Source organism: Podarcis bocagei (genome assembly GCF_964188305.1).
Source record: "Podarcis bocagei genome assembly, chromosome: 1".
NCBI lineage: Eukaryota > Metazoa > Chordata > Lepidosauria > Squamata > Lacertidae > Podarcis > Podarcis bocagei.
Genome location: NC_138125.1, coordinates 107,327,704 through 107,350,251, shown reverse-complemented (window position 1 = coordinate 107,350,251; position 22,548 = coordinate 107,327,704). Strand labels below are relative to the sequence as shown.

Below are 22,548 nucleotides of genomic sequence, written 5' to 3'. Positions count from 1 at the left end.
CTGGGACTACCAGTTTGAAGTCCATAACCATGCTGAAAACCTCACTCAGGGCTCATCCACACTTCACTTCACTCCACATTTCTAGCAACAGGTCCAATCTTCCCAGGTCTGTGTCTGAGTGTTTTCCCCCTTCCCTCCTTCCTGGTCCTTTCTCCACAAACCCCCATTCTTTACCACTGAAAACAACTTCATGGAAAACCCTAATAGCCGCTTGCTCCAATTCAGCAGTAAAGCTTGGATTTTCCTGAGGAAAGCAGCAAGGGTGGGGGGAAGCACTCAGTCGCAGACCGGGAAAATGCAGACCTGTGCCTAGAAAGTGCAGAGCAAACGGCAAGAGTAGATGAGCCCTCAATCCTAAACAAGCAAGTGGTGTTTTGGAAATGCAAGAAGAGAAGCTCTAAGCTGAATAAAAGCAATTGGAATTGACAGCAGCCACCAGGGAAATTACGCTGCAGATTTAAAGAATCCAGAGTCTGTATTTTAAACAGTAAAAGAACACTCTCCAGTCTCGGCACAATCATTTCTTGGATTATTTGTTACTTTGACCATCTCTCATTGTGATTGTCTGCTACGTTTTCCAAAGCAGCTCTGAAGACTTGCCTTCCCCATTAACCGGTGGACAAAGAATAATAAGCTGAAGCAGGGAAATTTAGGTTAATTACTAAGGGGTGGAGAAACTTCCTAACCCTAAGAGCCAAGGGAACTGATTAAATGTCCATCGCTGGAAATATCCAGCAATTAGTAACTCATTCACTGTAAGCATTAATCTTCATGAAGTTCAGGGGACGCGCACATAAAATTCAGGAAATGACATTCTAGAGAACATTTGCCACTGAAAACATCAATTACGGCAGAAGTTTTAAATTGGTTCTGAAGCTTTAAGCAATTTGGTTAATTAATCAACTCAACCAGCTCCTTCCTCACCTTCATGTCATTAAGGACCAACTCCAGTTTGAAACTGGACACACACAGTGCAGATTCCAATGCACAGTGTTTTGCAACAGCAGATAAAATCCTGCACTACAATGGTAGTATCAAGTATTGCCAGAGAAAATCCTAGCTTATTTTGCCACAATGTGTATTATTATTTAGTGGGACAAGCAGTTTATCAATTTGACAGCATGAATTTAAAACTAAATTAGTGAATTGTTAACATTTCTGCAAGCTTCACACAGTCAAGAAACCCCTGCTTCTTACTCCTCCAGTTTTGAAGAAGCTACTTAGCCAAGAAAGTGAAGTTGGAAACATGCAGTTGTTATGTCCACTGTCAAGCAAAGCATACCTAGTGAATTTTACCATGGGCAAACTCACATTCCCAAAGGACACTATTCACGTATGATGACTGGGAATGTATACACCCCAAATATCTTGTTATCTGTCCTTTCCCCCCTTTCCCCTAAAATGCACCAAAACCCTTGTGCAAAGTTTCAGACTGGGGATACATTTGTAATAGAGTCCACAAATTCATCCACTAATTTTAAGCAAATTTCCGCACATCTTTTGTCAGCTGTCAAAACTGGAGCTGCGAATTACAATTTAATAAGCAGTGAGCCCGATATTATGCGATGATGTCACTATCCACTCAAAGGTTTGAAGCTACTTCTCATTTGCTTAAAAGATGCACTTGTTTGGATGTGTGGTGACATCGCGAAGGGAAGGTATATTATGAATATTTCTGTTTGAAGGTAGCCAAGTGATTGATCTTGATGAGTCTCTAACATAAGATGCAATGCTGCATGCAATGATATGCCTTAGAATACCCTTAGAGTTTCTATTTTATGGAAAAACCAAGACCACATACACACCACACATAGAAAACAGCAATGACACAACTTTAAACAGTCATGGCTTCCCCCAATCAATCTTAAGAAGTATAGCTTGTTAAGGGTGCGGAGAGTTGTTAGGAAACCCCTATTCTCCTAAACAGAGCTTTTGCACCACAACAAGTCAAACAAACATCCCACGCTTTCGGAGAATGCAACAACACAGCAAGCTAGTTTTTAAAGTGATACACAAATGGATTTGGTTAACAAGACAGGAAAAGAAGACAGCAGAAAATGGGATTAAAATGTACTTAAAATACTCAGCAAAAAGGAACCTACAGAAAAGCTTGATTGGCCCATCTTACAAGGAAGCAGAGGGAATAAATAAGAAAAAGGTTAGCTATTGTTACGTAGGTCATTTAATAGAACAATCTATTATCACAAATCAGGGCTTCTGAATACCACTTCACACATTATCATTTTTCTACATAGAAATAATCAATTGCACTTAGGCGTATAGAGTTTATGGACCGGGCAGCCTACCCATGGTAATAGGTATCACCCATTAAGGTTAATTGCATTTTCCTACTTGAGGTTATCTTAGTGTAGCAGAACAGCAATGGATGAGGCCTGTGCCCACCAAAAGCCTTCTACAGATTTCATTTAAGTATCAAACAAAAGGTAGCATCCATTATTGGGTGGTCCAGCACCATATTAATTCTGCAGTAAACAGTATTATGTGGAAGCTACACTTTACCCAACTTATTTATATAGGAAGATTGCAAACAACGCCATAAAGAACAATAACCTAGAATTAGTTTACCAACAAATAAACTACTGAAGCCCAATACAGTGGCACCTCGGGTTACATACGCTTCAGGTTGCAGACTCCGCTAACCCAGAAATATTATCTCGGGTTAAGAACTTTGCTTCAGGATGAGAACAGAAATCGTGCTCCGGCGGCGCGGTGGCAGCAGGAGGCCCCATTAGCTAAAGTGGTGCTTCAGGTTAAGAACAGTTTCAGGTTAAGAATGGACCTCCGGAACAAATTAAGTACTTAACCAGAGGTACCACTGTATATGGAGCATTCGTTTCCTGAAGCACCAATATGTTTCCCAAAAGGAGCAGAGATGGCCACCAACTTGGATGCCTTTAAAATAGGTTTAGAGAAATTCAGGGAGGCTAAGGCTGTCAGTGGCTCCTAATCCTGATGGACTATGTTCTATCTCCACTGTGGGAGGCAGTATGCTTCTGAATACCAGTTGCTGGGAACCACGGGAGAGAGTTCTGTGGCATTCAGGTCCTGTTTGTGTGCTTCAAACAGGCATCTTGTCGGCCACTGTGAGAACAGGATGCTGGACTAGATGGGCCATTGGCCTGATCCAGCCAGGCTGTTTTTTATTTTATTTTGTTAGCTTTCCCCCTGCAACATATTCCCTTCATATACAGGCAGGAGATCAAAATCCAGCTATTAATTTCAGTTCCCAGTGGCTGTCACTTTCAATAAGACATCAAAAATGACTCTAGATTCAGCCTCAGGACCAAACCCAGAACTGTGGTGTTAAGTCTTCCAACTATGTTGAGGGTCTTTCTTCATTAATGAAGTTTTGTCCAGGGATGTTAATGGGCCGGCCTGATTCACGATTTTTTTATTCTTCCAAATTGTGCTCAAGTCAACAGAAACTGTATTAATTGCAGTGAGGCAATAGATAGAGTATTAGCAGGCTGAATGAACATCAGATTTGCAAAGAGGGTTGTGACTAATGACAAAACCAAGCCAAGGGTTGTAAATTGAAGGGGGGGGGAGAGAGAGAAGAATAGGCTGGAGCTACACAGCCAGTGCAATGCTACTGAAGAACCAGAAATTGAATCTCTCATCTTCCAAGTTCACCTCTACTATCAGAGGATGAGCAACTGTTGATGTTGGACTCAATGCAGGAAGAGGAAGGTAGGGCGGGGGGAACACACATTCACTTGAGTGCTTTAGCCTTGGCTACTTCAAGCTATTGTTCTTCCAAATAAATATCTCAATGGCACAGAGGCATCCAAATGTTTAAAATAAGGTTTAAAATAAAGGTTTAAAATAAAGAACCAGCCACCTGCTTTTAAACGTATATATATATTAGGGATGAGTACCCGGGCTTTCTAAGTCTGCAATTATCATATTGTTCCATAACCTAAACTGTAAAATACCAACGAGTATTCAATCGCTTGCTCAGTTCCTTAGCAAACCCATTCATGCTTTTCTAAGAGATGCCTGCCTCCTATCTTCAGAAGCCCAAATTTGGAGATTTGGATTCAGTGTTTGAAGCGAGGCATCTAACACTTTTCCACCACCAGTGAGATAACATGAAGGGATTGTAGTAACGGTATAAAGCCTCATTTTAATAAAATCTAAGCATTTTTCTGCTAGCTACTCATAATCTGCAGAATGGTGAGGGAGGAATGGGAATCTAGTGTTCAACCTTTGTATTGGCTCCATCAGGTGCTCACCATCTCTCCTTTGAGAAGATGCAGCAAAACAACACACAATTTTTAGTTTGAAAAAAATTGCCTCTCCACAAACCTCCACTGAGAATAGGCCATCACCTTACCTCTTGTCATTTCTTTAGAAAGTTATTTTGCTTTTAATTCACTGCTGCAGCTAAGGTTTTGCAGCACTGGGACACCTTGATTCATTAAGCAATGAAGACTTTGGAGCACTTTTTCATAACATCCATTCTGACTCATTCCTCTTTGACTAAGGACATTTTTTGTATTGTGTATAGGACTTCCATAGCACGCCAGCAACACTGGCTGCTTCTTACCTGCTAATCCTGAGTTGAAAACGACTGTAGGGGAGGCTGTTCCTGGAAGAGGAGGCGCTGATGGTGGGGGTGGGGGTGGAACCGGAGGGGCCAGTCCTGGTTCTGCAGCTGGGCCAGGAAGAGGAGGTGGGGGAGGAGGGGGAGGAGGCGGTGGAGGGGGAGGAGGCATAGGCGGTGTCACAGGACCATTTTGAACTGAGAAATGAAAAAGACAAAGCAGCATTTTAAAGTATTCAACCAAACTATGTCCGCCTCCCTCCCACACCCCAAGGGAGTTCTCTCAACTACAGGCAATCCACATGGTGAACTTTGCTATACATTGTGTCTGCAGAGTAGAGAAGCTGCCAAATAGATGTTATTTTGCAGACCCTTGCAAATCATGCAATGTGTAGAATGGACCTCAAACACAAGATGGCGTTCAACAAAAGTGAAGAGGAAGAGAATAGGATTGGATAAGCTCCTCAGGGTAGAGGAATCACTCCCTTTTCATGCTTATGTTACTCTACATTGTGTCATATACCTAATACTAATACTACTACTATTAGTAGTAGTAGTAGTTGTAGTAATAACTACTTATAGTAATAACAATTACTGCCACTGCTTTTTATTATTATTATGAAGTTCACTAACATGTCATGATGATGAAGACATAGGGTGTAATCCAGAGCCAGTTTGGCACACTTCAACAACAGTCTAATCATAAAGTTATTTATTTGGGAGTAGACCATATTGATTTCGAGGGAATTAATTTCTAATTAAATATTTTTAAGGTAAGATGCCTAGATAGCCAGTGAACACTTAAGTGCCACTTGATTCACCGCATCCATCTTTCCCAGCCTCTTTCATGTGTGGTCATCACAAAGTATGGCCTGATGTATCGAGGGGGATAGGCTAACCCCCACTACCTTAAGTTGAGCAAATCTCATTTCTTCTGCAACATTTCTCACCTGCTTCCGATTCTGACAACGGCAAGGGTGGTGGTGGAGGGGGCAAGAGAACCGAAGGTGCAGAACCAGAAGCTGATCCTCCACAAGTGCCCATGGCAGCTTCTGCCCCTGAGGGCAATGTACCAGAAGCCACCCCAACAGGAAGAATGTTGATATCACCATCTCCTTTCTTCTGAATTTTAATGGACCCTTGCTTCTCCAGTTCATGGATCTTCTTCTCCAGCGTTGACTGTCGTTGAATAGCTTCCTCTTTCTCTTTGACCATTTTCCTCAGCGTGTGAACCTGTGTGTTCGCATCCTTGTATATTTCCTGCAAAAAAGAGCCCACGGGTAAAGAATCGACATGTGTTTGATATGCAGAATCATCTCAAAACTGAAGGAACAACATAACATGGGATTCCCAGCTGAGTCATTGTCAGGCAATGTTTGATGGTGGCGGCAAATGCACTTCTCACTTTATCTTCATCCAAACTGCATTTATCTTTAATAAGGAACCTCAATCACAGCCACAAACTGGCAATGTCAGAAAGGTTTAAATTATTTCCTAGGGTAATGAAGACTCTATGATATGTACTATTGGCACACCCAATCCATTAAGCCAATAAGATCCTATTGTGTTCTGGGTTAGATTGCCTGACTTCTGGTGGAAGATACTAGTGACAGAATATCGGCTGGTTTCCTGTCCTCCCATTTCATGGCTAAGAGACTCACAGAAAGGAATCAAGTGTTATAAACCTTCATCGATCCAACATGCCCACAAACTTTGGGATTAAATCACTTCTGCAGACTGCAAGTAAACTGAACTGTAGCCAATTGTGGGGGCAACAGTGAATCTAGCAGATTCCATGTTTTTAGAGTCCAACATACTTGTGAGCAACTTGGCTGACCATCCAGTGAGCACCCTGAGCAGCACAATCCGCACTCAGTACACTTACTCGAACGACATCCAGTTCTTTGTTCCTCTGCATGAGTTGTTTTTCCAGTTCCACAATCTTTGCCATAGCTTCATTTTCTGTATCTTGCAGTTTTTCTGATAACTAGATACAAAAGGGGTGGGGGAGGGGAGTGTTAATTGGCAAAAAGGCTTATTCATTCACAGTGGCGACTGCATGCCAGAGCCATGCATTATGTATATAATAAACATTGTATCATTCAGTTATTCATGCTGTAAAATGTCTAAGAACAGGCCTCTTGCCAGAGCTATAGGAACCATACATAATCTTTATAATCATAGGGTCTATTTGTGATGGATCAATAGGTTTGGTGTTGAATTTACATGGTCAAAAGCTGTGGGAGTCGCCCATGTAACTGTGTGTGTGTGTGTGTGTGTGTGTGTGTGAGAGAGAGAGAGAGAGAGAGAGAGAGAGAGAGAGAGAGAGATGGATGTCAAAGTTTCATTTGGGTAGTAATGGTTTACTCAAAGCTTCCATTTATTTTTCTTGACGCTGTGAACATCATAGTTACATTTTATGAAACTAATGAAATCTTGAGATATATAGTAATGGGAGGCTAAATGCAAACACTAGAATTGACGGCGGGCCCATCCACACTTCCATGTGCCCTGCCACTTTCCCCAGGGGAACCAACAGGTTAGCACTGAATCCAAACAAACGGCAACTGAGTTTTCCGTGGATTGCAGTTTGTTCTGATTTAGCGCTAATGAACGCTCACACCTCCCTCTGTGGGCGCCCTTTGTGGCGCACAGCACCCCCAGGCCCTGTGGGACTCACCAGCTGATTGGGCTGGTTGGAGTTCCCGCCAAACCCTGGTTTAAACTGTCCAATCGGCAGCTTGTGAGGGCGGGGCCAGCCGAGTGGACCATGTATGGGCAGGCTTCCCTCTGGTTCACTTGAGTTGTATTACGTGGTGGGGAAAATTAACAGGGCCATCTGCTTGGCAATCTTGTGTATCAGAGGCTGAGTTGTGAAGCATTTGGACATTAAAACCAACAGACTGTAATTTTCCAGACCCGACGGAGTGCACCTCACCACCTCGGGAAATGAACACTGGCTGGATGACATCAGGCATGGCCTAAAGGAAGGGTTGTCGAATTGCTAATGGGTTTTCAGGTGTAGGTAGTCTTGGCGGCGAGATCGCAGGTTTGCGGTCTCAAGTGACAGTTTTAGGCCTTGGGCGGAATCCTTTAGTTTATCTTCCCTAAATGGGGGAGGTGGGGTGTGAAGTGGTGACTCTCACACACCACACACACGGCAGCGATTCCAGGGTTCCCCGTTAAAGCGGTTTTGTGAAAGGTGAGTCACTGGCCATACACTGAAAGGCTGTTGGTGAACTCCCCTGCGTTGAACTGAAATGGGGAGGGGAGCTGCCTGCGTATACAAGCGTCTTGCAGTGCACCCTCCCCGCATCCATTTAACCCCGAGGAGCCCCAGTTCCCCAGCTGTGGGGCTGGGAGGGATACACGCCCAATGCCTAAGCCAAGGTCTTCCTACATCTGAAAGGTTTAATAAAGTTGTGGCCAATTTTAATTCCATAACACGTTGTCACGAGTCATTATTTCTTCTGGTGGTCTCTCGGGGGTCGGAGAGTCTCTGTCTGGGCATGCAAAGAGTGGGTTTTCCAGGGGAAAGCAGCATGACAAAGACAAAACTGCTTGGATCCACACCTAAAAGCATGGGACAAGCAGAAAACCGCTCGGAGACATCCTTTTTTGGCATGGGACAAACACAAGTGATGCCATGTTCAAGTACTTCAGATAGTATCACCATTAACACAGCCCTTTTTTGCCTTTGTAACTGATAACTAGTAATTCTTAAGTAGGGACATCTACTCCTCCACCACCCCATTCCAGCATGATCCCTGCGGCTAATACATTTTTAAATCTGTAAGCTATGCTTTGCGAACACTTACAGTACTGTATATCTTGGAAGCTACAGAGATTTATGCATGCACTTTTATGGTATGAAACACAGATCTGCTTATTTGTGTTTTTTTCTCCCTATGTGTCCATGGAATTTGCAATTTATATGTAAATTAGAAGACACACACCCAACCTATAACAAGAGTTCTCGGTCAAGCTGCTCTCCCAAGTGATTCCATCTGGAATTGTAATTCAGCTGAAATTAAATACTCCAGAGCTGTTCTGAGTCAATAACATGATCAGAGAACAACAAGGACCACACGCATGCAATATTAATATAGGGAGTTTTCATTCATATGGATATAACACACACACACACAAATGCAGTTTAATAATATTGAAGTTGGACCTAATAGGAAAAACATTTTTTAACAAAATTGCTTGTGTAAGTTTTAAAACTCTAGTTGGGAGTATGTAACCACTTCTACTTAGGCTGTAACCCAGGCTTCCTCAACTTCGGCCCTCCAGATGTTTTTTTGGCCTACAACTCCCATGATCCCTAGCTAGCAGGACCAGTGGTCAGGGATGATGGGAATTGCAGTCTCAAAACATCTGGAGGGCCGAGGTTGAGGAAGCCTGCTGTAACCTTATGAGATTTGGTTCCAGATTTGCTCCTACCAGCTCCAGACCTCCACTCCAGCCTCTGAAAATCTCTTCTAGGAGGCTGAAGTCTCCTCCAGGATGGGGGGGGAGGCAGAAGCATCAGGGAAGGATTGGTGCAAAATGGCTTCCTTTCCCCCTTCTGTCATTGGGATCAAGTGTCTTTCACAAATGGAAGGAACACTTTCAATTGTGGATGGCTATGTCTGGATGCAGCCCCTGGTTTTTTTTAAAAAAGGAGTGTTTTCTAATTGTTTTAATTATAAATATTTATTAACCCAGAGAGGGAGAGGATAAACACTTAAGAGAGTAATCAGATAATGTTTGGTTCACAAAAAATCTTAGTAAACCTCTGCAGCAAACATCACTACCTGTTTAAAAAGGTAAAGGGACCCCTGACCATTAGGTCCAGTCGTGACCGACTCTGGGGTTGTGGCGCTCATCTCGCTTTATTGGCCGAGGGAGCCGGCGTACAGCTTCCGGGTCATGTGGCCAGCATGACTAAGCCGCTTCTAGTGAACCAGAGCAGCGCACGGAAACACCGTTTACCTTCCCGCTGGAGCAGTACCTATTTATCTACTTGCACTTTGAATTGCTTTCGAACTGCTAGGTTGGCAGGAGCAGGGACCAAGCAACAGGAGCACACCCCGTCGCAGGGATTCGAACTGCCAACCTTCTGATCAACAAGTCCTAGGCTCTGTGGTTTAACCCACAGCGCCACCCGCGTCCCCTGTTTACTGCCTGTTTACTAGGCAGTAAAAAGAGCAGGCCTGCTAGATCAGGCAAAGGGTCCATTATCTCCGTATCCTGCCCCTAACGGTAATCACTCGGGCACTTCTGGGAAATCCACAAACTGAACATCATTTATACAGCAGGTAAATATTTTTTTCCACATTTGTGACAGTTTGGAACAGGGACAAAAAATGAAGTTCAAGACTAAAATCGCAAGGACATTTTTTCAGTCCAGCTCTAAATGAACTTCCAGACAGAAATTGCTCAAACCTCTTGTGCTTTAACAGGAATTTGCCTCCTTTAGTTCCTAGTAATATTAAAGTGTCTGTTTAATGATGTCTTGCAGGCACGCTGTCCGTGACATTGCCAAGATAAAAGCAGGCATAACACTGCAGACTGAACTAAAAACATTAAATCACACGGAAACCAATTATCCAGGTAAACTAGCCTTTCCTTATATTTTAAGAGTGTGTGTGTTTTCTTCTCAAGGTAGCAATAAAAATAATAGAAGACCAAAAGCTTTACTGGTAGTAATGGATATAAATGAAATAAAGTGCATTTGTAATCACATTTTGATGCCCAGATAAATAATCGAATGACCAAATAAAAGCCAGCCTCCAGAAAGACCCCCCAACGTCTACATTTTAAAGCGCCAATACTAACGTGAGATATATTTTCTTCCAGTTCTTCTACTCTTTCCAAGGCAGCGTTCTTGGTTTCCGCATCTTCAAGTAAAGCTCCAACATCAAACACGTTGTCCAGATAAGCTTGAATCTGCACCTGCAGCTTATCGCTTTCTGTGTGTTTCAGTTTCTGGAAGATCAAAACAGGGCAGGGGGCAGAGCATTGTTTAGCACCGCTAAATAAGTCAGGTTTTCCACCACCGTCACATGTTGCTAAAATGGTTGACTTCATTGTTACTAATAAAAACAATATATATGCAGGCCCCTGGGTTCAGGTAAGACATAGTTGAAAATAAACTATGGTTTAACGTGAAAGAGCAGCAAATGTAAGACAGAGTTGTTCCGCCTGGCCTTTGGCTTGGCATCAAATTGATCCCCTCCCCTTCTTCCTTTTTCTTTTCTCCTTCTGTGATGGAACTCCTATTTGGGGACTTCCCTGGCTTTTTTCTGGCCCACGCAGGACCAGTCTGGATAGTTGGCCTTGGTGAAGACTTGACGTTTTCATCCCCGAAAAAGTTTTTGATTTGCGTTCCTACTGAAATGAGGCTGCATTTTAATGTTGTATTTTAATCTTGTTTTTAAGTTGTATTTCAATCAATTGTTTTTTTACCGGTGTTAGCAGCCCTGAGGCTGGTCTTGGCTGGGGAGGGCGGGGTATAAATAAAATTTAATAATAAGATAATAAAAAATGGGTGCATAGTGCTCCGAAGTCCCTGCTTCACAACTCCACCATTCCTGCTGTTGTCGTGCCAGGGTAAGTAACAAACCATGAACGGAAGCTTGCCATAGTGTGTTCTTTTCCCCTCCTCCAACGCCCATTGATTCTGCTGAATAACAAGGTTAATCATAATAAAAAAATTCCTTCCAGTAGCACCTTAAAGACCAACTAAGTTAGTTCTTGGTATGAGCTTTCGTGTGCATGCACACTTCTTCAGATACACTGAAACAGAAGTTGCTAGATCCTTCTATATAGTGAGAAGGTGGGGAGGGGTATTACTCAGAAGGGTGGTGGGAATGGGTGATTGGCAGATAGCTGAGATGAGCCTGTTGACGACTCTTAACGACTGCAATAGGTCTTACAGGAAAAGGCAAGGGGTGAGAAGGTGAAAAATGGCTTAGTCATGTATAATGAGATAAGAATCCAATGTCTTTGTTCAGACCAGGTCTCTCCATGGTTTTAAGTTTGGTAATGAGTTGCAATTCGGCAGCTTCTCTTTCCAGTCTATTTCTGAAATTCCTTTGTAGTAAAACAGCTACTTTGAGATCTTGTATAGAATGTCCTGGGAGATTGAAGTGTTCTCCTACTGGTTTCTCTGTTAATCATGCACATCTTGTTCAGTTGTGGACTTTAAATGCATAATATTGGCAATGTGATCTACTCCAAATCGCCATCAACCCTCCCCCACCCAAAAAAGCACTTTGTTTGAGTTACTTTTAAAAATACCCATCACATTATTCACCGTGACTTAAAAGGGGGCTCTGTGTAAGGAATTTTAAGAGCACTGCTGTTATGGCATTTCCATACCAGCAAAAGTGTTTTTCTTGTTGAACTGAACTTACCAGTGGGGAGGGGTTGTTAGCCTAAGGTTGAATGAAAATAACTCAAAAGGGTTAGCTTGGAATGGTGAGTGAGTGAGTGTTTAAATGCAAAAAATAGTCCCCATGCTGCACTGTACCACCAGGAGAAGCATATTATATGGAACATAAAGTATTGTTGTCAGAATACATGAAAGAAGCTCTTGACTATGTTATACGATGGAACAAAGCCAAAAAGCAGCAAGAACAGCTGAATTCTAAGCAACAAAAAAAAATCTGTCTCCATGTTAAAAGTTCCTAATAATAGAGCACCATGGGAAGAGAGGAATGAAAAACACTTCAAGATGGAGAAATAGGACACAAGAACTTAACTGTAATTGGTACCCACAAATTCATAGCAGGTACAAGAGGAAAAAAGTAATAAAAAGATATTCCTTTTGCTGTATAAGCCCAACCAAAGCCCATTGCTTCATGTTAAGAGGCCAGTATTATTTTATAATTTATATCACAGCATCGGTGCAAACGTTCAGACAATGCGATTACAATACATCAAGCCTAGACTTCATTCTATTGGAAGTAATTTAACCAACACAGCATTACATATCAGCTGCCGCTCTCATATTGGCTTTTCAAACCCAATTATGGACATCCCCATTTCTGAGATGAAAAGGAACTGGCTAGTTATTTTGGGACTCTAAGCTCCAGCTCTAAGCCACATGACGACACTCCCCACACCCGGGTGAGAATTACGTGCTGCACATGGTGAACATCACTGGAAGAACAAACCACGTTTTTGTAGATCACAGTTCAACCTGCCTTTGGGAGGTTGGCTGCAATGAGTAGATTAAGAAAACCCAGGGCTTTTTCCCCCCAGCCACAACTCACTGGAATTGAGTTCCGGCACCTCTCAGATGGGCGCCATTGCCATTATGAGAGAACAAGGGAGGTGTTCATGGAGAGTTCCAGTATCTCTTTTTATAGAAAAATAGCACTGAGAAAACCAATTGTCCTTCTAAACAATTCAGGTGTCCCATTATAAAGTCTATGGATTCTAGGGGGTGGGTCCTAACTCTGCAATGAAGTGCATGCTTTGTATGCACAAGGTCCCAAGTTCAATCCCTGGTGTCTGAAACCCCGAAGTGCCAGTGCTAATCTGTGCAGACAATACTGAGCTAGATGAAATACTAGGTCTTGATACGCTTCTCTATGGAAGGCAGACAAAGAAACACACACCTCCATCTGAAATTCCAGGCCAGCAGAGTGACTGCTGAGTCATTGCCAGTTTAGACCTAGATGGACCAAATAACTGACTTGGTTGTATAAGGCAGTTTCCTATGTTGAGCGCTAAAAATGTGTGCAAAACTCAAGGAAGACAAGGAATGCGGGTGCAGAGAGAGGAATGGGTAACGTCATAAAGCAGAAATTAGCAATATTATAGTGACACTGGGGGATTTCAAGTGTGCAACTGAAGTTTCTTCTTCCTCTTGACAGCAGTTTCTCACTTACGTCCATGTCATCCTTTGCTTCTTCTATCTCCACAATTGTGGTTAACTCACGGCTGCCAAGAAGGAACCACTGTATGATTCCCGCAACTGAACCACAGGGATGCAGAAGGAATAGAATCCTCAAAAGTCAGCACAGTTTTTGTCTGAGTGGTATATGTTGCTCTGCTTCTCAAAAGAATGAGCAGGAGAAAGTGGGGAGCAGGAGAAGTCGGGGGAGCAGAGAGAGCGTTGAGCTGCCGAGACTCCTGAAATGGATCCAGTTGTCTCAGCAGTTAGGTCAGCGCATTGTAGCAGAAGCATTCTGTTGGCGCAAAAGTCACCACACCAGAAGTGTGCACAGTATCTGGCTTCATTCACATTTTCTTGGCATTGGAAGTGGGTGGTCGCCGTGCATAAAATGCAGCGTTAAGAGGCGATTCTACTAACCCCTTCTGACTTCTTCCAGGTTTGTGGCTGGCTTTTACTTAGGGCCGGTTGCAGCCTCAAAAGTTCAGCAAGCAAAAAAAAAACAAAAAAACAGCACCACAAGGCACCGGTCGACAGAAACTTGTGAGAGAATTCAGTCCTTTTTCTGAAGATGGCACGGCTCAGGGCAGTCAAGGAACAAATTGATATAAGGAGCCCATGACACTGACATTTGCAGCTGGAGCATGCATTTAGCTCGTTGAGCACTAAAGGCAGAATTTCTAAGGAAAGACTGGCATGGGAAACATTGTCAAACGGGGTGGGCTACCCTTTGGGGACTGAGAGCTGCACTCCATTTGTGGGGAAAGTATAAAATACTGGAAAAGCATTTCCAGTCCATGGGAAAATATAAGATATACTTCAGAACATTCAGGGGTGACCCCTAAGGGAGGAGGGTAGGTGGGTAAAACTGAGAAACATTCATTTTTCCCCTTGCATAAAGAGCTCAAGCCGTGGATCAGGGTGTATTGATGGTGGTTGATTATTCATTGGATTGTCTTTGTGAGAAACTTTTTAGTTTAGAATGGCTAATGTCTGGTAATTATTGTTGTTGTTTTAAAAAAGTAAAGTAAAAGCAAAGAACTCCCTATGGCTCTTTTTAACACAGAAAGTAACAATGAATTCTCAGCATAATCATAGCGAAGTACAAAACAAGCCAAAGCAGGCAGTACTCACATCTAGGTATTCATCCAGGCCTAGCTTAGTAAATTCATACTGGAGGTGAACTCTGAAATTCATGTCCTCTACTGAGTGAACCACTATGTTGATGAACTGCATACACGCCACCTGTAAAACAAGAACCATCAAAAAATGGAAACTGGTAGTGCTAACCCTTCATTTTGCACAGGGACAAATCATGTGCAGCAATGTTTGCTGCCTTGTGTGCAACACAGATGTCTTAAGACCATCTCAAGATTATGCCTGACAACTTGTGGGAGGTGGGGAACGAATTATACTTGACAAAATAAAAATAAAGTTTTCTGAGTAAGAAGCATGCGTCTTGAAGAAGAGGAGATGTCCTACAACATGTCTACTCAGAAGTAAATCCCACTGACTGAATTCATTGGGCTCACTCCCAACAGGAAAAAAGAGTATACTGAAAACTTAAGCTCTTCTTTAATGGTGATTCCTCTCACCAATTATAGCGTATATCATGCCTAGAATGGTGTGCATTTCAGAATGGGAACTGTAATCAGACAAATATGGTACTGTATGCGGAATGCAGCACTTTGAACATTTCAAGAGGTCTGGCCTAAACACATTCAGTGAACTGGGACAGGGATAGGGAGAGTAGCGTTATTATTATTATTATTATTATTATTATTATTATTATTATTATTATTATTATTATTATTATTATTATTATAGCAGTGGAAATATAAACACTATCTGATCCAAATGTGGTGGAATGGTTTCAGACACTAGTTCACAAAGGTATGACCAAGTTTTAAAGTTTCCATCATTAATATCTCTACTTCTTTCCCTTCATTCCAGCTACAAATCCAAAATCTGATTGATACAAACCAGTGTTGCAAGAACAATTTATTTGGACTGAATAAATGGATGCTCTGACACTCATTTCCACATGAATCAGGCACATATTTAAGGATCATGAGCTATAGTTTACTGAAGCAAAATATCTGGATCATTTTAAAATGGCACTTCACACCCTAACAGTGTCTAGGAATGCCTTTTCAATTTTTCTTTATCCGAGAAAGCTTTTTTTTGGGGGGGGGAGTCCCATTCTTCTGCCCAGGTGTCATGTCAAGTTAAAGGTCAGCAGCTTAAAGTGATCATTTTGTTTACGTCAGGTCTCAGTTGCTCAAGTTTCAAGAAGTGCTGTGGAGCCTTGCTTGACCCTTTTTTACACTGTTACGACAAATATAGCTTCTGTTCTGCTAATAAGCAACCAGCAAATACAAGGAACAGAAATGGTTCCCCCAATACAGACGGGCTCAGAAACCAATCATGGAAGGTCACCAGAGACTGGTTCTTTTCCTCCACAACCTAGTTCCTCTCCCAAACCTCTTGAAACACATGTCCCACACGTGGTTTCCAGCGACATGCAGATCTTGTTAAACACCAGATGGCAACAGACATAGCTGATCTTTTTGCCCATGTGCCATTAATTCTCAAGTGGCTCCTTCTGCATAATTATTTCATTTTATGTCATTGGGGGAAGCTGGGGGCTTAATGTAAATGACCCAAAACTTTATTCACAATGAATAAAAGTCTTTACTCCCAGACGTAGTGCAAAAGCAGATCTCAAAAGTGCACTCTAAGGAGAAATGCTTCTTAAAGTGCTTCTTGCTATTTTGCAAAAGGCAGACAGTTTATACTGCCCCAAGACAGGGAAGGGTTTAGTAACCAGTTCTGCTTGAAGCACCTACAGTTGAGGTTCAGCTGGGACTAATTTAACTGGTCAGATCTCATTGTCCCCAGCCTTTCAACAACTCCTGAAAAGGGGAGGATGGTGAAGAGCAGGCTTCCTCAACCTCGGCCCTCCAGATGTTTGTGGCCTACAACTCCCATGATACCTAGCTAGCAGGACCAGTGGTCAGGGATGATGGGAATTGTAGTCTCAAAACATCTGGAGGGCTGAGGTTGAGGAAGCCTGGTGAAGAGCTTCTTCCCAGAGCAACTGAACTGCATCTCACAGTGAACTCTCTCTCTCTCGAAACCAGTGATCCCTGCCTGTCTATGTATTGCTTTCTATTGCGCTGAATCTTTTACCTTCGGTGCCTATCAGAATGGGATGTTCTTTGATTTGTTTGTCTGGAGTCTCTGCCACGCAGTGGTACCAGATGCCCACTGGGATTGGTAGGGTGGGAGACAGGCTGACCAACACCAGGTGGAGCCAGAGACAAAGGCAGATGAAGCTAACTAACTCTAGGTTTGATTCCATCCTCCTCTGAGTTTCATAAAGGAGTTCAGACAAAGGAGGAAAAAGCTGGCAGCCAGTGTCCCGGACTGGTTGCAAGTAAGGAAGAGGAGGCAGGAGGGGGTTGGCAGAGTGTGATCTGAGGCTGTTGGGGCAGGGTCCCATTCACTCTAATGGATGAGCCTCCAGTGCTGTGCCCAGGCCCTACCATTGCTTATCTCCTTCCTTTCAAGCCCAATCTTGGAGGAAATGCAATCGTTCAAAATCCCTGCCATCCACAGGCTGAGCTTGCAAGATCTCTGCAGGGAGCTTCTGCCAGTCAGTGCAGTCAAAGCACAGCTAGATGGATCAGCTGACTTACGGCAAGACCACTTCCGATGTTCCCCTCCATCCTCTTCACTGAAACTAACCACTTGTGCTCACTGTCTGAACTTGTGGGCTTTATTCATGACAAAAAGAGCCCTGTGGCTGGTGAGTCAACTAGACGTCGCCACTTTCTCCTCCTTGCAGATGATCAGTCTGTTGGCTGCCCAAAAAAGTTAAAAATATTCTACAGTGGGGTTTTTTTTAATCTCTTACTTCCCTTTTGCAAGCAGCTTACATGGTTGATTAAGGCACGCTATATCATATGACCATGCATGAAAAGGGTACTTGAGTTAGTACAACAGTCTAGTAAACTATCATGAGTTGGGGGGGGGGGGTTGGATGAGTTCAACCCGGGGGAAAGGTCCTAATGAGTTGGGGGTGATGATCAGGAATCCCAAGAGGAGTCTTAGATCCAGGGGAAGGCTGAGTGTGTTGTCAAGAGAATAGACAACCTAAGTGTCATGGGATATCCCATGCTCAATGTCACTACCAGTTGAGGTGGCTCAGATATTTTTCCCCTGCCGGTGAGAAGCCACCTCTTTCGAGGGAAGTACTTAGGGATAAATCTGACAGCAAGCCAGCCCAGCCATCTCCACCTACTTGGGACCACCAGGTCCCCCCATTTGGCCTTAGAGTTTGATTGACCAAGCCATGCCATCCTGCCCCTACAACTGATGATGTCAGATGCAGGGAGGAAAAGACAAAGCTGAGCCAAAGGGGATTTGCATAGCACTCTGGAAGCCCCGACAATCAGTTGGTTGTCAGGGCCTGTGCACTACATACAACACTTGGCAAGTGACAATCAGCTAACCATCCGCACAGGCACCTGGTGTCATTGTGATTAACAGGTGGAAAGCCCCGTCCACCTGTCAAACATGGCTCACAGGGGAATAGACTCTCCAGGTTCAGGTGCAATAAACCTCTGGATGCCAGCTGGAAGAGGATATGAAGTCAGGAAGGACTGCTGGTATTCTGTGTTAGTGGACTTTTCAGAAGCATCTGGGTGGCCAATGTGGAAAGTAGGGTGCTGGACTAGGTGATGCAACTAATCTTGTATTCTTAACTTATACAAGGGCTGGTTCACATACTCTCTTTTGCTTTGGAACACTGATGAAGGGATCCTTGCTCAGTGATGGTCAGCGCAGGAGATTAGAGAGGATTCTAGGACAAACGTGCCTTGCTCCCTTGCACACACATGCTCCTTCCTTGTGAGAAAGAGGAGTGGCTTCTGCTGCCAAACACCAGCCTTTCCTTATTAGTAACATCTAGAATTTTTAAAGTATTGCATTGCCTAAATGATCCAAAGTTGGTCTTCTCACACCAGATAATACCTTTTCAAAGTGCTAAACCCTGGTGCCTTCATATAAATTTCTATGTGGTAAGAGAGCACAGATGGGTTCAGTGACCAAACCTATCTTGTGGCCTTTTAATTTCATGCTGGAACATATAGTTCACTTGCGGTGTCTGTCCTCAGTGTCTATTTTCTCTCTCAGTAAAAGGGGATGTGGGGATCAGTGACTAAACTAGGAACAAGGAAACTGGTAAAATGGAAGTGGAACATTTGTCTGTAGAACAGGAAGAGGAATAGCATGCCACTTCCCCATCTATGCTTTGGTTCATGAGGCATAAGCATGCTGTAGACTGCAAATATTTACTTCATTTCCCCTCTCAGTTAACACTGTTCCTTACTTTAAAATAAGCCTTCCCAGACCATGGCAGTATCACTGACTTTTTAAGTTGGGGTAATCAACATGGTGCTTTACACAACTTGTGGACTACAAGTCCCATCAGTCACAGTAAGCACAGCCAATGGGAAGCGATGACAGGCACTGTAGTTCATCAACATCTGGATGAACATATTGGCTACCCCTGGCTTACACACTTTTTCTGAATCCTAAAATTTTCAAAACTGCAGCCTAGGACCAATAACTGGAGCCAATCAAGCTTTCCCATTAGGAAACACAGCAAAGAAACACAGAGGTCACCAAGGAAGTATATCCTATGATTAAGTAGAAAAGAGTGTGTTGCATGCAGCACTGCTTGGGGAGCAATGAAACAACTCCTATTGCTCATGCCTATTGCATTTCCCACACAGTCTTTGCCTTGGAGCCCCATTGTTCATGGCCCTAGAAATGAGGGTTAGCATTGCAAATGGACCCATAAACTTGGGTCCTCTGAATGGTGCTTACAGAACAGGCTTTCCCTTCTGTTCTCCCCACTGCAGCCCTCCCCAAAAGGTGATCATGAGGTGCAGGAGACACTCATGGATGGAGTGGAATGTGCTGCTGCAAAGGACTGCTCATGCTGAATACTTATGCATCCAAACCATATTCATTTTGTCTTTGTTAATCTGGGTAAAGCTGAAAACTTCTTTTTCCTCTTTAGGTAGGCCCACTGCAGAAAGTTTTGAAACCCCCAATTTATATGCAAAATATACACTTAAAAGTAAACAATAACAATGATCCAAAGTGACATAAGGTGACACATACAACACTCACCATGAAATCTATATTGTTATCTTCATTTCGAAAATGTTCCATCAGCTTCTCAAACCTCTGCTTTTCCCCACAAACCTAGAAAGGAATTGCAGAGAGGTTCCATTATACATCTGTACACTAGAGGGAGTACTAAAAACACCGCTGAATACCTCTTAGCTTGTAACATGCAAAAATAAATGGGAGTTCTGAACTAGTCAAGTAGATATTCTGATACTACATATCCAGAATACTGCAGTTAGAAGCAGTGTCAGGGCAGGAATTGCAAAAATGTCCGTGAAAATCCAGACATATGGCAACCCAGTGTCGCCTTTGGCGATTTCCCTTTAAAATAGCTCAAAAACTTTTGTTTTCTTTTGCGATGTTGCCAAAAACAGCTCAACAACTTTGCCAAAAAAATGTTCAACAACTTTTCTGTCCAGATTTTCACTGTTGTGAAATATGGCAACCTTAACCACTATAAGCTTCTAAAATACAAAAGAACATGGAAAATCACTATTTAATTTAACCAGGGTGGGGTCATGTTTAGTAACCAAATTTGGCGCCTCTTTTATTTGCTCTTGCATCTACAAAGGCAAGTTAATCCTCATAATAGCAACTTTTTCATTGCTTTGCTCCTTTGGGTTTTAACAACACCTTAACACAGAGAAATTAAACCACTGAAACTATGACAGGGAAACTGTTCACCAGTATAATTATAACAGGTTAGGTTGCTGTGAAAGGTATAGAAGCAGGAGCTGTAAAAAAAGGTTGGTAAACCTAGTGAAAAGCTTTGCCATTAACATAAGCTCATTATGATCATTGATCTTGCTACAGCATGTATGATTTGTGTGATACAAAATGAACAGCACGTAGGCCTAGACTTACTTAGGATCCTTCAATGATGTCCTATTAAAATAATAACTGACCATGTCAGAGTCAATCATATTGTTAATATGCAGGTGTGGAGACCACTGGACCCTCCAAATACTGCTGAACTACAGCTCCCATTAACCCTGGCAATTGATCAGGCTTGCTAGCGCTGTTGGAAGTTAGAGCTGACCAGCATCTGCAGGGCAAAACTTTCCCCATTCCTGCACTACAGAGGAAGCAAAGCTTAGAGCACAGTCTTGGTGAAGGCCCTAAGAACTGAGGCAGGAGGGGTCTTCTGCGTTAGACCAGGGTTTTCTTTTTTTTTTTAGCCGGAGCTCACAGAAGCTCCGATCAGGTGGACAACTGTGGCTCATCCCAGTCACTGCTAGGGATTTCTGATGGTGGCACAGAAATTCTCTACACAATCAGGGCAATCCATCTGGCAAGCTGCTCCAAACATTGCGGAACATTTGCGTGTCGAGGTCCCCAGGTCCACCCCAATAACTCACACATCACACAGAAGTTTTTGTTTAAGATTTTTGGCATAATTTTGGCCACAACTTTATTAAAATACAAATTTGTGAGTGGTTGCGTAGGCATTGGTTGCGACTATCTGCCCCCACCATGGGGGACAGACTGACATTCCGCACGATACGAAAGTCAGAATGGGGGAATACACTTGGGGGTTACGCGGAGCAGGCAACCTGCCCTCACCCCAAATGCAACCAGGAGCTCATTGCTATGGCCCGAGCCCCCTTGACAGAGTGGACAAGCAATAGTTAGCCCCCAATTCCTTTAACGGAATCCCTTGCAGCAGCAGCATTAGAGGGGCAGGCACAGCCAATCCATGCCCCTCAACCAACCAAACCATAAACCAATGCCTAACCGCGAACCTTACAAGTTGTGACGATTTGCTATGCAGTAGGCAAAAACCAAATGGCCCCAGCCAATTAGCCAGATGGACAAAATTCCTACCAGGCCCCCGCTCCAAAGCAGACGACCCCATGACAGGCATAGCAAGGTCAAAGCGAACAACCCTAATTCTAGGGAGGGGGGAGGGGCAATCTGATGCACGGGCGAAAAGAGGAAGCCCTAGCCTCGTGCAAGGAGTTTTACTATTTCTGGCTGTCAATCAAAAAATGGCAACATTAACTTCTTCCCAACAACAAGGGAAGCCCCAATCGTATCAGTGGCCAACGATCAATTAGCCCGCCCTCCAACTTTGGAGTGTCCTGGCGGCCTCCACCGCAACACGTGCTCTCCATGAAGGAGAACACGCTTTGCCAATTGGCAACTGGAACAGGCAGATCAAGCCCTGGGATTCTGCTGAACTTTTGAGTTAAGTGAAAATGCGAGAATAAGACACAGAATTCAATTCAGAGTGAACTCCTTAAGGCAGGGGAATCAAGAGGCAACCATGAATATGATTTAACTTTTAATATGCTTATGCGTTTAAACCTTCAAGTCACACTCTCTTAATTGTTCTGCTTTCTTTCTTTTTCTCCCACTACCCAGAGGTCACAGTGACTTCTTTTTCTTCTTAGTACAATGGTCTAGTGTAATCAACCCATTTCACTCCAGGGTAGTACTATTTTGGGAGGGTGTTTCTTCCAGACTGGCATTGCGAGCTTACAGATTGTTGGGGGAACAAAAGACCAGTTTTCTTGCAAGTTTCTGTTTAAGTAAATGGTTGTTTAATGTTTACTAGGCTGAAAATACTTTGGAATAAAAATAATACACACACCAAGAGGGCTAACATCATTTGCAGATTACATCTCCAGGCAAAGACGATTGGCTCATGTTTTCCAACACGTCCTGCTGTTACTTATAAAATTAAATAGCTGAATTGACCAGTAAGAATGAAGCTGGCTTCTTATTTGCAATAAAATTCTCCTCCTGAGTTACGATACATAAATTTGAACCTCTATTAATCTCTGTAAGAGTCGGGGGTTCAACAATGGACCCTGCAGGAGGGAAAGTAATGAAAAATAAACAGCCACAGTTCACTTGCCAAGCACTGATCCTCAAGCTCACTAAA

The 22,548-nt window shown here is 43.1% G+C and overlaps 1 protein-coding gene across 7 annotated transcripts in view; it reads right to left on the bottom strand.

The window, feature by feature from the left end:
* The window catches only part of FMNL2 (formin like 2), a 210,577-nt gene that overhangs the window by 19,409 nt on the left and 168,620 nt on the right, over positions 1-22,548 (bottom strand). For 5 of the 7 annotated variants that reach the window (XM_081187400.1, XM_081187398.1, XM_081187402.1 and 2 more), the window contains exons 10-16: positions 19,662-19,736; positions 14,592-14,702; positions 10,391-10,540; positions 6,453-6,554; positions 5,518-5,827; positions 4,571-4,765; positions 2,103-2,123 (exon numbers count right to left, since the gene is read on the bottom strand). In XM_081187400.1, the coding sequence (XP_081043526.1) occupies positions 2,103-2,123; positions 4,571-4,765; positions 5,518-5,827; positions 6,453-6,554; positions 10,391-10,540; positions 14,592-14,702; positions 19,662-19,736 (964 nt within the window). The remainder of the gene's footprint in view (positions 1-2,102; positions 2,124-4,570; positions 4,766-5,517; positions 5,828-6,452; positions 6,555-10,390; positions 10,541-14,591; positions 14,703-19,661; positions 19,737-22,548) is intronic. The other 2 variants (XM_081187399.1, XM_081187401.1) reach the window with 1 other exon arrangement.